The sequence below is a fragment of the Ooceraea biroi genome, chromosome 12, assembly GCF_003672135.1.
Source record: "Ooceraea biroi isolate clonal line C1 chromosome 12, Obir_v5.4, whole genome shotgun sequence".
Classification (NCBI taxonomy): Eukaryota; Metazoa; Arthropoda; class Insecta; order Hymenoptera; family Formicidae; genus Ooceraea; species Ooceraea biroi.
The window spans coordinates 13,516,473-13,533,235 of NC_039517.1; the positions used below are offsets into that span (position 1 = coordinate 13,516,473).

At 40.1% G+C, this 16,763-nt stretch overlaps 1 protein-coding gene across 1 annotated transcript; it reads left to right on the forward strand.

Annotated features, from left to right (window-relative positions):
• The first annotated feature begins 5,187 nt into the window (after window positions 1-5,187).
• On the forward strand, window positions 5,188-10,086 carry LOC105286606. Its single transcript, XM_026974036.1, has 2 exons — window positions 5,188-8,574; window positions 8,650-10,086. The coding sequence occupies exons 1-2, from the start codon at window positions 5,188-5,190 to the stop codon at window positions 10,084-10,086; spliced, it is 4,824 nt and encodes a 1,607-aa protein (XP_026829837.1).
• The last annotated feature ends 6,677 nt before the right edge of the window (window positions 10,087-16,763 follow it).

Consider the following 16,763-nt stretch of genomic DNA (forward strand, 5'->3'; position numbering starts at 1 on the left):
AATGGGAAACTCACCCAGCAAATTCAAGAACTGTGCAAGATATTCTGCATGCTGCACGTAATATTGCATATACGCATAATAAGCTTGGTGATTTAAAACTATCAAGAAATCCAGAGGAAGCACTACGACATTACAAAGAAGCACTAGAAACCTACGAAGAAGTTCATAAGTTTCAAAACAACAACCCAGAATATGAACATACTTTAAATACTCTAAGGCCCGCTTCAACCAATGCCATTTAACTTTAACCGTAGTTTAACTCACTCTTCGTCCTTTTCTAACTACCTGCCTTAGAAAGAGACGAAGAGTGAGTTAACCGACGATTAAATTAACTGGACTTTGATTGAAGTGGCCCTAAGTGATATTGCACACACAAATAATAACCTTGGTAGATTAAAATCACAAGACAATCCAGTAGAAGCATTGAAACACTACGAAAAAGCATCTAAAATATATGAAAAGGTTCTTGAGATTCAAATAAGAACACTAAGTGAAGAGCATGATAATACTAAGAAAACTCTCGAAGATACAAAAGCTTGGATGAATAAGCTTGGCTTTTCGATTCTAGTACCACCTTGTCTTTCTGATGTAGAAGTAATTGGGTTGTTTGGAAATAATATTGGTAGGTAGTTTAGACTATGAAAAATAGAGGTATAATCTGTCAAATGGAAGAAAATTTACAATAGAATTCAAAGTAGAAGCTATGAAATTAGTTAAAAAATCAGGAAAGCTAATAGCAAAAATAGCAAGAAAGTTAAATGTATAGTTCTTCTCATAATAATCCAAACAAGATAAAATATGGTTTTACAGTAAGCAGAGTTAAGTATAACAACACACATAGGCCGGTATTCATAGTCGGACCTTATATTTAAGACCGTCTTAAGCTTATCTGCAGATGCTGTATAGATCATTTCATTGGCTACGCAGTATCTGAAGATACACTTAAGACGGTCTTAAATATAAGATCCGATTATGAATACCGGTCATAGTTATGTTTTGTTCGGACTATTATAAGAAAGGCTATAAACCCTGGTGAATTAGGCTGGTGGATAAAAAGTATAAAAGAAGCTTTGGACAACCGTTAGACTATGTATCCATTCAGCTAAGCGGTGTGAGAGACAATAGACAGGAGATTTTGGAAAGGGTTTAACTTCTTTTGTTTCCAAGTCAAATATAATGAAATTATTCGTTCAAGGAATGTATTTCCTCGTTCAGATTGTGTAAAATATGAGTTTTTGCGATAAACGACATAATGGTTTGGTAGAGACTATAACTTTAAATCCCACGATTAGGTTCATCCGTTATAGTCCCCCCACAAGAACCGTGCATGCAGCTTTCCCGCACACGACTCCACAGTATAGCATTCACAGCATTTGCTTTTGCTGCTATCTGGTTTGGCTCATTTTGCGTATCCGTTCAGAGGAGTGGCAAAAAAATAGGTGACATAGAGTATTAAAAAAAGATACTAATAGGGTCATAGAGATTTTAAGTCTATATGTTTAATCTTCTAACTAATCTTTTGGAACTTTGTAAAAATTTAGAGCAAAGTTTCAGTTTTTGTAATAGCAATGGAGCGAAGGGACTGAGTCATTTGGTTTTAGTTATTTGTCAACCGAAATGGGAGGAACCAATAACTAAGATAAAGTCTTTGATGTAAAGACTGAAATGACAAGAGCTGTGTGAATCGAGAGGTTCATGCACAGTTCTGTGAGGGGCTAGTGGGAAAGTTCCACCGGTCTACTCGACCATAAAGGGAATTATCGTGCTAAGATGGATGCAGATGAAGTAGTAAAGATAGAGTTGTCTTATACTTGTGAATGTGGTGGAGAGATTGCAATATGTGAGAAACCGTATATGCACCAGAAAGTTAATCTGCCAAAAATTAAGTCGTATGTAGTAGAGTATCAACTAGAGCATGGCCGTTGTCGAAGATGCGGAAAAAGAAGCAGATTACCAGAAGGTGTTACAACCACAGACTTCTATATATTACCTAGACTGCTAATACAGACTTGCGCGTGAAGCCGCAAAAGGGGAAGGCGGCCATCTTTGAAAGGACCAGTTGAAAGACATGCACTATAGCATTTTGCCCCTTCCATAGGCGGCCGCAGAAATATGACAATTTATATACCTAATAAACTTTGATTAACAGTAATATCAATGTTATGATTTCTCTTATTCAATGAAACTATTATGTAAGACATACCACTTACATGATTGAGTGGTAAATTAATAATTATAATATTGTGGTGCCGTGGCGCGCGCGCGTGCGTGCGTGCGTGCGTGCGTGCGTGTGTGTGTGTGTAACGACGGTGATATCCGTAGGTTGGACAGAGATTTTGATTGAAAACAAACTATTGTAAGTGTGACGGACACACGCGCAGGTATCTAGCGGTTCGTCGGGTGTGCTTGCCGATCAGCGATTAGGCAGTCGCTCCTTGGCCGTATTTAAGACAAGACTTATCGCCTTACGCGCTCTGAAGTCTGTATACCCTTAACTTTAATAAAGTATCTACTATCCGTTACTACAATATTGATATGATATTATTGTTGCTTGATGTTTATAATGGGTATTAAACGAGCCGTGATCGTTAGATCCGTGTGAACAAAGGAAAGAGTTTTTTCGTTTTATGAAAGTTACGGATATTTTTGTTGTATTTCGTTCTTATAATTACACGTGCAATTATACGTTGTGTACGTTGTGTACGACACACAATAAACCTGGTGTTTCGCAAGTTTGTCATCGTCCTTACACGCATCACCACCCGAAAAATCTACAGACTCTGGTTGTCTTGCGCGCACACGCTCGCTGTCACTCGCGCGCTCGCGTAACTAATACTCGCGTTTACGAAAGAGAATAGAACTTTATTCTAATAATATCGGATCGGATGTATAATTTGTGCAGTTATCGGCGCGGCTCGCGACACGTCCAGATGGGATCACAGCTGAGCTTCAACTCGTTCTTCCCATCTTGTTTATCCGTTGCCGCGGAGATGGTAATTCGCCCCGGAGACGTCAACTCGCGTCTTCTTTCCAGCTGACTCTCAGCTGCACGCCCGGCTCCGTTACACCGGGTGGTCAACCCGGATGTAACAATATGTTTTAAGTCTAACAAATTTGTTGGCGCGTAGTGGATGAATTGGTTCCTAGAGCGAGAGATTACTGCATCTTAGTCCGACCATCAGATTATCAGATATTCCCAGTGTATCGCGATTTAATAAATACCTTGTTAGGCAACTCTTGCTCGCGAGAAACTGCGCCGCGAGCGCCATCTGGTTTGTTACAATTTTGTAAGAATTCAGTGCTTAAGTTTGTAAGTGTTTGTTTCATAAGTGTGTAATTAGAAAGTGTTTGAAATATAAATCTGTTTGACTTTCTAATAATCAAACACAAATTGTGTTTTATTTTGTTCCCGTTTAAAAATCAAACGTATATATCTGTTTAATTTGACTCATGTTTGATTTTAGCAAAACAATTTTAATATATGTATATATAGCAATGTTTGATACAAAAGTGTTTGAAACTCAAACGCTTTTCCACTTGCGTTTGATAAGTCAAACATTATTTCTGCTTAAATGTGTATAATTCAAACACTTAATTACGATGAAGCCATTTTTAGAGTGTATAGGATATTCTAGGAATATTGTGGGAAATATTATAAGAAATAAAATATTATAAGAATATTCATTGAAATATCATTAGAATATTCTGAGTACTTACCAAGTAACATACCAATAACATTTAGAACATTCGTGGAACTATTTATGAATATTCTTTCCGAATATTCTTAGAATATATGGAAATCATGTTGTTAGAATATTCTCCGAATATTTTGTGCTGTATGGGTTAGGTTATAGATTAGATTAGGTTACATATTTACAGTTTACAAATATATAGTTTATAAAACTTTAATATTGTTTTGATACATTTTATCAATTCCTATAATTTATACATTGTATCTTCCTATTAAATAAATTAATATAATATTAATGTTAAAGAGGAGAGAATATAAAATATATGTCATATGTATAACATAATTAAGAAAACATAATTAAGATGTTTCATCTGTGTTGCGGTGTTGTTTTTTCATACGCTCTTTGGTATGAGCTAGCCATATTTTGATCAGGGCTGAAATCTGCTCATCCGTTGCATCCACATGTGATTTTCGTATCACACCTGGAAAAGTAACATATTTTCATCACTATATTCATGTCTCCTATGTGAATCAATTGTGGAATTATTAACCATCAAAAAATTCTAAATATTCATAGTTATATGATAATACAATCGTATTCAACAACGTGTCACATACAAGTTCTGATTCTTGCGCAGCTAATCGATTGCAGTGTCTGTTTGATATACATGAAATATCCTTTCTTGGTCGCTTTCTATTCATTATTTTGTCTTGTTTTGTTAAAATATATATATATTATTTACGAATTATGTATATTATTATTAATCAATATATATTTAATAATAATAATTGTTCAGACTTTTATCAATAATTATAACTGCGATTTTCTTTATCATCTTAATTTCTGCATGTACATATTCCTTTCATCGATTCTAAGCCTCAAAATAAGAACTTGTTATGACGCGAATCGAAGGCAAACACGCGTTCGTCTTTCCCCGCTACCGAATCCGACACCGGCTAGCTTCCGAATCAGCTGATCATTGTCATTAGAGCATCGCGAGTCGAGTCGATCGGACTTAAAGCTACAGTGTATCTCTTACGAAGTTTCTTTGCTGTTCAAACGCGCTTTCAACGTGTTACAATAAAGCTTTTGTTAATCATACATTCAAATTTCATTTCACATCATCCGCTCTTTCACTTATTCATCTTTCCGGTTTTCCTTCGCTTCTCGCCGTGTTGCACCAAGGTGGATCGAGTAGCCGAAAGTGCAATTCGTCGGCAACGATTGAAGAACAACGAACATTTATTGGTCCTTCGAGCCGGATCTTCTTTGTCGCTTCTTTCTCACAGTGTCCATTCTAGTGCTATCTGTGTTTCGACCTCCTGGTTGCTGAGATTGAACTCCACGAGGGTCCGCCTGGTCGTCCGTTGTAAGAAGGGGTTCAGCGTCGAAATCTGTAAGCCACATTCTGTCAATCGTTATTCTTTGCAATTCCAAGTAATTATCATTATCGGTGTCAGCTCATTACTCATTCGACCTTTCGAAGTTTTTCACCATGCCAACCGTCACTTCTGTTGTCGAGAAACAACAAGATCTCTTCGGTCGAATAGCTCGGGCTTACACAAATACAAAAAAACTTGGACAAGAGAAACTAAACAAGTTTACATTAACCGCGCGAATCCACCAGCTCGACTCAGACTGGAATAAATTTCAATCGAACCACGATAAATTAGTCGAATCTATTACGGACGAACAACGCTCACTTGACTATTTCTCAAAAGATTTATATGCAACTTGTGAGGAATCTTACTTCGACTCTAAATCGAATCTTCTTCAATTGCAAGACTCATTCGCTGAGCCGAAACCAGACGCACTCAACACTAGTCAATCGACCTGCTGTTCCGGATCTAGTCGCACTTTGCCGAAAATCAGCTTACCGAAATTCACGGGCAACTATTATGACTGGCCAGCGTTCCGAGATCTCTTCTCATCGATGGTCGTGTCCAATCAAGATCTCTCTCCCGTGGAAAAATTGCATTATCTACGAAGCCAGGTTTCGGGTGAAGCGTCGCGACTCATTGCAAACATATCGATTACGTCTGATAACTTTCCTCGCGCATGGGAATCGCTCACTTCGCGATACGAAAATAAGCGCGCTATTGTTTCTTCGAACCTTGATCGAATCTTCGACTTGAAACCGCTCACGCAAGCTACAAGTAGCGATCTCAAGCACCTTCTTTCTACGATCAAGGAATTTCTCGGGTCTCTAGCTGCTCTCCACGTTCCCGTTGAAAGCTGGGACTTGATTCTTGTCCACTTCGTCACTCGAAGATTGGACCCCACCATTCTCGAAGCATGGGAAATTCACCTCGGTGAGTCCACGAAGCTAACTACATTCTCTCAACTTGAGGTCTTTCTCGAAGGGCGCATTCGCGCTCTCGAGGCTATCAGTTCTCGCAATTCCGCCTCCAAGTTAACTGCTCCGAAAGCAGGCTCAAAATCTAAGCCTGTTCGTATTCACTCAGCTGCAATAACTAAATCGGGATGCTCCTGTTGCTCAGCTTCGCACTATATCGCCTCATGCTCAGAGTTTGTGTTCAAATCTCTTGACGATTGTCGGAAATTCGTTGAGACAAAAAATCTGTGCTTCAACTGCCTCGGAAATCATCGTCTTGCAGATTGTCGCTGTCTCAAACGATGTCGCCTGTGCAAGGCTCAACATCATACTCTTCTTCATCGGGAGACAACATTCACACCATCAGTTCCATTTCTTTCATCATCGAGTTCGCCTTCCTCTTCAGTAGTAAGTGTCGAGAAACCAACCGCCGTAGCTCACTTCGTTTCATCTGGAGTCGATCATTCCGAGCGACAAACTCTGCTCGCCACAGCTCAGGTTCGTCTCTTGGTTGATGAGTCACGAAGTCTCGTAATTCGCGCACTCTTGGATCAGGATTCAGAAATCTCATTGATTCGTGAATCTATCGTTCAATTAATGCGTCTTTCGCGCAGTCGATCGTCGCTGAACATCGCTGGAGTCGGTGCTCACAAAGTCGGATCTGTCCGGGGAGTGGTTTCCGTGCAATTTCAGTCGTGTGTCGACCCATCATCAGTCTTTACGGCAACTGCTTATATCCTACCTCAGTTGACAGGTAAAATACCATCGGAGCCAATCAACACTTCTTCATGGGACCATCTTGAGGGACTACCATTCGCCGATCCAGACTTTGCGACGCCAGCTCAGATAGATATCATCCTCGGAGCTGACATCTATGGACATCTTCTTCGTGATGAGCTCCGCAAGGGACCATCCAATGCTCCCGTCGCTCAGCACACTGCACTTGGTTGGATCGTCTCCGGATCAACCTCGCAAAAATACAGTCAAATCCACCAAGTGACGACCGTATCGCTTTCCTCCGACGAAGAACTAAGTCTCAATGACTCCTTGCAAAGGTTCTGGACTCAGGAGGACATTCCGTCATCGACTCACGCGAGGCTCAACGCAGATGAACAAGCGTGCGAAGAGCACTTTCGCACAACTCACTCTCGTGATCCAACTGGACGCTATATTGTCAGGCTGCCGTTCCGGTCTGATATCGGATGCCTGGGGGATACTCGCCAGGCTGCGGAGCAATCCATGCGACGAGTACAGCGACAGATCGTCATCAACAACACCTTTGGTCAACTATACAAGAACTTCATGGCGAAGTACGCTAGTTTACGGCACATGCAACGCTGCACTGTCCCCACCGACGTACAATCCGCCTCTGTATATCTGCCACATCATGGAGTTCTTCGTCAACAAAGCACTACAACCAAACTGCGAGTTGTTTTTAACGGATCATACCGCACAAAGTCTGGATACTTACTCAACGACTGCCTTCACACTGGTCCAAAGCTTCAACAGGATCTCGACGCCGTTCTTCTCCGTTGGCGTGTGTATCCATACGTGTTCGCAGCTGATATCGAAAAAATGTATCGGCAGATTCTCGTTCACCCTGACGATCAACCAGCTCAAAAGATCATTTGGAGTGAAACGGGGCCTCCGCTCGAATATCTTCTTTGCACGGTCGCCTTCGGTTTAGCATGTTCGCCATTCTTGGCAATACGTGTTATTTTACAACTTGCTGACGATGAGGAACATCGCTTTCCACAAGCTCAGATCTTACGTGATGATATGTACGTTGACGATGTGCTTTCAGGTGCTGACACCCCAGAACGCGCGGCTGACAAAGCCAAGCAGTTAGCACAGATACTCATAGCGGGCGGCTTTCCGTTGCAGAAGTGGTTCACCAACGATCTCACCATACTGGCCAATATTCACGAATCTTCGCAACTTGATTTTTCGAACCGAGAATTCAACGCAGAGGCTAGAACTCTCGGACTCATATGGAATCCAAACTCAGATACGTTCCGATTCAAGGTCAGTGCTGTTGTCTCTTCTTCTTCTATCACGAAACGCACAATTCTGTCTCGTATCTCTCAGCTCTTTGATCCTCTTGGTTGGCTCTCGCCCATCACCCTCGTTGGGAAAATGCTCATTCAGCAGCTCTGGAAGGACCAGATCGAATGGGATGACCCCGTTCCAGCCGCAATTTCGCAGAAATGGGTGAGCTTCGCCGACAATCTCACGACCGTGGAGTCGTACTCCATTCCGAGGTGGCTTCATACGCACTCAGACTCGCAGGCCATTGAAATCCATGGCTTCTCCGACGCGTCACACGACGCTCTCGGGGCTGTCGTCTACCTTCGCTCATTCTCTGAGTTTTCAGATGTTAATATCACTTTACTCGTGGCAAAAAGCAAAGTAGCTCCACTCAAAAAACAGACGATTCCTCGACTTGAGTTATCCGCTGCGATGCTGCTGGCTCGTCTGATCTCTCGCATCCGCAAAATACTCCTCAAGTATCAATCTGTTCCAGTGCATCTTTGGCTTGACTCTAGCGTTAGTCTCGCGTGGATTAGAGGTCAGCCATCATAATGGGCAGAATTTGTCGCAAATCGGGTCGCTGTGATTCAGGAGCTTGTTCCAGATGCAAAATGGCACCACGTCGCTGGAACCGATAATCCAGCCGACTGCGCATCCAGGGGACTTCTGCCACTTCAACTTCTCAATCATGAGCTCTGGTGGCACGGACCTGCCTGGCTGAAACAACCGTCTGTGATGTGGCCGACAACCGTGCCCGCTCTCGACGTTACAGTCGATCTAGAGCATCGACGCTCTCGCTGCACGATGATCAACATCGCACTCAAGTCAACCTGGGACCTGATCGATCGGTATTCGCAGCTCAATCGGCTGCTGCGTATCACTGCCTGGCTTAAGCGCTGTATTTCTCGGTTCAGAGGCAATCCACCTCCATCAAATCCGCATGCACTTACGCCTGAGGAAATTCACGAGTCGCTACTTTTCTGGATCAAAGAAACTCAAAGCCGCTACTTCGCCAATGAGTTGTACGCCGTCTCAAAAGGTACCCCACTCCCTCGCTCGAATCCGTTATCAAAACTGACTCCTATTTTAGGTCAAGATGGTATTCTCCGAGTTGGTGGACGACTTAACCATTCACTGCTGGATCTAGATGCTAAGCATCCTGCCATTCTACCTCGAGAGTGCTCATTCTCTCGCCTCGTCATTTCAGACGTGCATCATCGAACTCTTCATGGCGGGGTGCAACTTATGCTAGCCACGCTCCGCCGGCAATATTGGATTCTGGGTGGTCGCTCTCCTATCAGCTCGTTCGTTCGACGATGCGTTCGCTGCTCTCGCTACCGTGCAGTCGCAGCACGAGAACTTATGGGCCAGCTTCCTTCTTCTCAGGTTACACCGGCACGACCGTTCCTCAATTCGGGTGTCGACTATGCTGGACCGTTCACGTTGCGCACATGGCGTGGACGCTCCGCTCGTCAGTATAAAGGTTATCTCGTTGTATTTGTCTGTTTTTCATTTTCAGCAGTACACCTAGAGCTTGCCACAGACTACACCACTCAAGGCTTTCTCGCTGCGTACAAACGCTTCACCGGACGCCGAGGCTTGTGTCAAACGATAACGAGCGATTGCGGAACCAATCTCGTTGGAGCCAATGCCGAATTGCGACGAATGTTCTCCGCAGCCTCCAAGGAGCTAGCTGATCTTGCACACGTTCTCGCTGCTGATGGCACGGCTTGGAAATTTAATCCGCCGGGAGCGCCTCATTTCGGCGGCAAGTGGGAGGCCGTGGTGAAGTCGACCAAGTTCCATCTTCGTCGTATCATTGGAGATGCCGTTCTGACATACGAGGAGTTCAACACGCTGCTAACACAAATTGAGGCAGTACTCAATTCCAGGCCTCTCTGTGCATTATCGGAAGATCCTGACGACCTGGACGTGCTGACACCTGCGCACTTTCTCATTGGGGCACCGCTGGCAGTAGTTCCTGAGCCAATTTTAATCGACGTTCCCGTCTCTCAACTCTCACGCTGACAATTGCTGCGCCAGTTCATTGACCGATTCTGGAAGAGATGGTCGGCAGAGTATCTTCACCATCTCCAAACTCGTAACAAATGGCAACAGCCCGAACGCAATGTTAAAACGGGGGATCTTGTTCTCGTCATCGACGAGCGCACACCGCCAAGCAAATGGCCTCTGGCAAGAGTCATCACCGTTCCCGGCGCGGATGGCCTTGTCCGGGTGGTTTCGGTGCGCACGTCAACGTCGACATACAAACGCCCCATCACCAAACTTTGTCCGCTTTACGTGTCATAAAATTATTCTCTATTATTTCGCTGTTCTTTGGGTTTGTCGTGTTCGGTCACACTTGCAAATAGTCTCGTCGTAATCGTAATTCACGCGTGCGTTCATTATACTCGCTGATTATATCATTAGTTCTTCGTTCATTATCAGCGGCGTTATCGCCCCTGAAGCGGGCGGTAATGTTCAGACTTTTATCAATAATTATAACTGCGATTTTCTTTATCATCTTAATTTCTGCATGTACATATTCCTTTCATCGATTCTAAGCCTCAAAATAAGAACTTGTTATGACGCGAATCGAAGACAAACACGCGTTCGTCTTTCCCCGCTACCGAATCCGACACCGGCTAGCTTCTGAATCAGCTGATCATTGTCATTAGAGCATCGCGAGTCGAGTCGATCGGACTTAAAGCTACAGTGTATCTCTTACGAAGTTTCTTTGCTGTTCAAACGCGCTTTCAACGTGTTACAATAAAGCTTTTGTTAATCATACATTCAAATTTCATTTCACATCATCCGCTCTTTCACTTATTCATCTTTCCGGTCTTCCTTCGCTTCTCGCCGTGTTGCACCAAGGTGGATCGAGTAGCCGAAAGTGCAATTCGTCGGCAACGATTGAAGAACAACGAACATTTAATAATAATAATAATAATAATAATAATAATAATAATATCGTAATATTAGGTCTGTTTGTTTTAGCTACACTGCTAAAGTGGTGCAATAAGTTGGAGTGAAGAAATATATATTTCTCTCACCCTAACTTACTACACCAGTTCTGCAGTGCAGCTAAACCGAACAGACTCATTATTATGGAAAGAAATAGAGCATTGCATATATTATTATTTTTAGAGAATATTATATTACCCACATAGAAATTAGCATCCAGTGGATGTCCATGAAACCTCCATAGCGCCATGGGACATCTATCTCCACGATAGACGTCAGATGGACGTCTATTAGAGATCCATGATACCTCCATAGCTCCATGGGATATCAGGGTGTCCCATGGGAAGTTGCTGAAAGTAAACGGTTGGTTCTCCCCTCCATGACTTCAGAAAGGGTCTTACGGTTAACGGTCGTTCATCTGAGTGTCCGCAGTTTTATTCTGGTTGTGGTAGATGCAAGTCCGTGCGCGTCAAAATGAGTAATCTGACGACGGAAGAAAAGATTTATCTTGTCGAGTGCTTCTTTTCTAGAGGAAAAGTTTATAGCAATGCTTACAGGGGGTTTCGTACTAAATACGGAACACATAAAGTTAAGAGCGAAAACACGCTGAAAAGGTTAGAATTTATTATTTCTTTAAACGTATGCGTTACGTCACTCCATTTTTTGGCAATAAATCTGCATTAAAATAATGTTTAGTGTTATTTTTATCAAAATTATCGATAATTTTATGCAGTATGGAACTATCCAAGACCGTAGACATGATCTGCCAGGTCCTTCTGTGTCTGTAGCTGCAGAAGAAAACATTGAAGATATTAAGAAGTATTTTGAAGAGAATCCAAATTCTTCCATTCGAAAAGCTGCCCAAGCTCTTGAAATATCCAAAACAACGTTACACAGGATTTTAAAACATTTCCTGAAAATGCATCCCTATAAAATAACATCGCATCAATTGCTAACCAAACGCGCTATGACGAAACGTGTAGAATTCTGCAAAACGATAAATGAAATGTTTGAAGATGAAGAACTTGATGCAAAATTGATAATTTACACGGACGAAGCACATTTTTGGCTAAATGGTTAAGTTAATAAACAAAATTATAGATTTTGGGGGTCGGAAAATCCCAACGTTTCCCTGGCTAAACCTTTACATCCACAAAAAATAACAACATGGGCTGCGATCTCGGTAAAAGGAATTTATCTGCAATTCTTCGAATCAACAGTCACTGGTGAAAGTTACAAGCAGCTTCTCGAAACATAATTCTTCCCTCATGCAAAAAAAAGAGGCCTGGTCAGAGGATTTCATTTCATGCAGGATGGAGCGACACCACATCGAACCCAGGAGGTCTTCGAAACAATCCATAAAGTTTATGGCAATCGAGTCATCGGTCTGGGATACCCCAAATTTGCCCGGGGGGGGGGCTAGAATGGCCACCGTACTCGCCGGATTTAAATCCATGTGACTTCTTTCTTTGGGGATACATTAAGGACCATTGTTATGCCGGAAATCCAGAAACAGTGTCAGATTTAGTAGTAGCTATTAAAAAGGTCGTCAGCAACATTAAAGACGACATGTTAGAAAAAGTTTTCACAAGTTTTCGTACAAGAATTGATTTTTGTACAAATTCAGATGGTGCACATTTTGAAAATATTTATCATTAGCTTACTTGATTATTAGCATATTTTTCATTAATAAAATAAACTGATATACAAACATTTTGCTAAATTTTATTTATACCCATTAAAAACTGCAGACTTTCCTCTTTCCAACGCAATTTTTGTTTTTTAAATAACTGCATACGTTTAAAAATGACAGCTGATTAGTTTCAGCAACTTCCCATGGAACACCCTGTATATCTCCATAGTGGAAGCGGATAGACGTCCATTAGAGGTCCATCCTATCTCCATAATAGATGTCCTCTACAAATCCATTGCAGATGTCCATTAGACATCCCTTATGGATGTATAATAGATTTATTAAACATATAGAGTATTTCCAATAAACTAATATTTAAGTTTCATTATTAATTACAATTTTTCAGCTAATTTTGTTTAACATTTAGAAATTCACAATATTATAGAATTTATTTTTAATTATTAATAATATATGTATATAATTGAAGTTATTCTTACATAAATTTACATCCACCGAAAATCTGTAATGGACGTCCATTAGACGTATGTCATGGAGATTCGGAACATCCAGTAGAGATCCACTAGACATCCATTAGACGGCTACTAGAAATCCATAGTTCCGCCTTGCACGTCCAGTGGATCTGTATTAAGGCAGGAGCACAAACTTTTGCATAAGCGCATAAACAGATGCATAAGGAATTTGATTGGTCCATTTCCTTATGCACATGCTTATAGACCAATCAAATTTCTTATGCATCTTTTTATGCGCTATGCAAAAGTCTGTGCTCCTGCCTTTAGACGTCTTTAAAGACATCTATTAGACGTACCGTGGATCATTAATAGAAGATTCACGGAACCTCGGTGGACGATTAATGTACGTCCCATGGACCATTAATGGAAGGTTCATAGAGCCTCGATGGACGACTAACCGACGTTTCGTGGCATCGAGGTTCCATGAAGCTTCCATTAATGATCCACGAAACGTCTAATAGACGTCCACCGATGCTCCATAAACCGTCCATAAATGATCCACGGATCGTCGGTTAGTCGTCTATCGAGGCTCCATGAAACTTCCATTAATGATCCACGGAACGTCGGTTAGTCCCCAGGCAGCACATGTTAGTCTAATATATGTTTCTTAGACGTATCTAATATCTAAGAAACATAAAGTACCATTTAAGAAACCGTTTCTAGACCTAAATTTTAAAAACGTATTTTTCACGTTTCCACAGAAACGAAAAATGTGTTTTATTAAATTGATTCAAAATTATATAATTAATATAGAAAAAAAAAGTAATTTCTACTTAATTTGCGAGTATTAATTATTTTTACATCATACGTTTCAATGTACTCGATTATGGAACAAGAGACAAAAATCAACATAAGTGTGTGTGTGTGTGTGTGTGTGTGTGTGTGTGAGATTCCCGCCTCTGATTCACCAAGCGACCGATAGATGGCCAGGCCAGGCGTGACGTTCTCGCAAGAAACATTTGCGTTATCACCTTATAAATAACCATCCGGAAAACTGATCCAGTACTCTTTTCTTCTTTTCTTTTGAAATCATTATTGCTTGAAGTGATATCTCATTCCAAAAGAATGAGATTTCACTACACGAAATTTAGAGAGTAATTCATAAAATATAAAAATCTAGTTTTTTACAAAAATGTGACTTAACTCTGTCTATCTTTGAGGCACTGATATATAGAATTGATAAATATTTTTCTGATGGTTTCTGAAACGTTTTTTCCCGAAAAAGAAACGTTTCTCTTAACATTTTTTCGTTGGACATTTTTCTCCTAAATAAACGTTTCAATAAAATGGTTATCAAACGCTACGTTAAAACGTTTATAACGGCTTTGAAACCAATGTGTGTTGCCTGGGTCGTCCTTCGAGGCTCCATGAAGCTTCCATTAATGATCCACGGAACGTCGGTTAGTCGTCCACCGAGGCTCCGTGAACCCTCTATTAATAATCCACAAAACGTCCAATCGACGTCCCATGGATGTCTGTGAAGATGTCTAATGGAGGTTCATTGGACGTGCGCAAAGCGGAACTATGGATTTCTAGTGGCTGTCCATTGGATGTCTAAAGGACGTTCACTGGATGGTCTGAACCTCCATGACAGACGTCCATTGGACGTTCAATGGAGGTTTTCGTTTTATGTGAGTATTTTTAGATCATAATATTATACTGTCAATTTTTTACCATTTTTATATGAATTGCATTAATAATTAATCAAACAGGTATCAAAGAATATTATGAATTATCAAGCATGAATGACAAGCACAACAAAACTATTTTTCAAGAAATATCTTAAACTTTCAAGGAAAAGATTATCTGCGATTAAATTAAGTGTGCGTAAAAATCACATAATTAGTTTTAACAAGATAGAAAGCAAAAGAAAGGACGAGACCATGATAAAATAGACATTTTATAAATTCTCCGACTTTGAGGTTACAAGAATAACGTATTTTATAATGAACAACCAAGATCAAAAATATGGCAAATATGTTTCAAGCGGAAATGTTTTGTAATATAAAATCTTTTATAGCTGATGTATTTTCGAATAAAAATAATTACCTGAGAGTGATCACGATCATAGAGAAGTCACACAATCATCTGCCGCAACAGGCCAGAAAGCAAATGAAAGAGATTGGACTTTCGGAGTATCTGTAAAATATATTTTATATTATTTAATTCACATGCTTGATAAGATAGACTTTGAGATTACATTGCAAGAATAATATATTTTATTTTATCACGAATTATCAAGCAAGGATGAAAATTATGACAAATAGCAGGCTGAAATGTTTTGTATAATGTAACAAATGTGTAATGTGACAAATAGCAGGCTGAAATGTTTTGTAAAATCTTTTATAGCTGATACATTTTCGAAAAAGAATTACCTGGGATTAATCACGTTCGTAGACAAATCACACAATCATCAGACCACCACAACAGACCAGAAAGCAAACAAATAGACAGCAATATCGGAAAAGGCGTACTAGAACGGCGTTACTATTGTTACATACACGTATCTGTAAAATATATTTTATATTAATTAACTCACATGTGTGATAAGATAGACTTTGAAGTTACCCATACAGCACAAAATATTCGGAGAATATTCTAACAACATGATTTCCATATATTCTAAGAATATTCGGAAAGAATATTCATAAATAGTTCCACGAATGTTCTAAATGTTATTGGTATGTTACTTGGTAAGTACTCAGAATATTCTAATGATATTTCAATGAATATTCTTATAATATTTTATTTCTTATAATATTTCCCACAATATTCCTAGAATATCCTATACACTCTAAAAATGGCTTCATCGTAATTAAGTGTTTGAATTATACACATTTAAGCAGAAATAATGTTTGACTTATCAAACGCAAGTGGAAAAGCGTTTGAGTTTCAAACACTTTTGTATCAAACATTGCTATATATACATATATTAAAATTGTTTTGCTAAAATCAAACATGAGTCAAATTAAACAGATATATACGTTTGATTTTTAAACGGGAACAAAATAAAACACAATTTGTGTTTGATTATTAGAAAGTCAAACAGATTTATATTTCAAACACTTTCTAATTACACACTTATGAAACAAACACTTACAAACTTAAGCACTGAATTCTTACAAAATTGTAACAAACCAGATGGCGCTCGCGGCGCAGTTTCTCGCGAGCAAGAGTTGCCTAACAAGGTATTTATTAAATCGCGATACACTGGGAATATCTGATAATCTGATGGTCGGACTAAGATGCAGTAATCTCTCGCTCTAGGAACCAATTCATCCACTACGCGCCAACAAATTTGTTAGACTTAAAACATATAAACATTTGATTTGCAGGAAATTTCAATTAAGTAGAAAATCAAACACCTTAATAACATAATTAATATAATTAAACACCAACCATAAACCCAACACTTATAAATGTTTGAAATGTCAAACATTAATAAACATCTTGAAAACGGCGACAACGAAAGTGTTTGAAATTTTTAACACTTATTATTTAGAGTGTAGAATATCCTATAGAATATGTATAGAAACAGTCCATAAACATACGCAAAATGTTCATAGAATATGCTACAG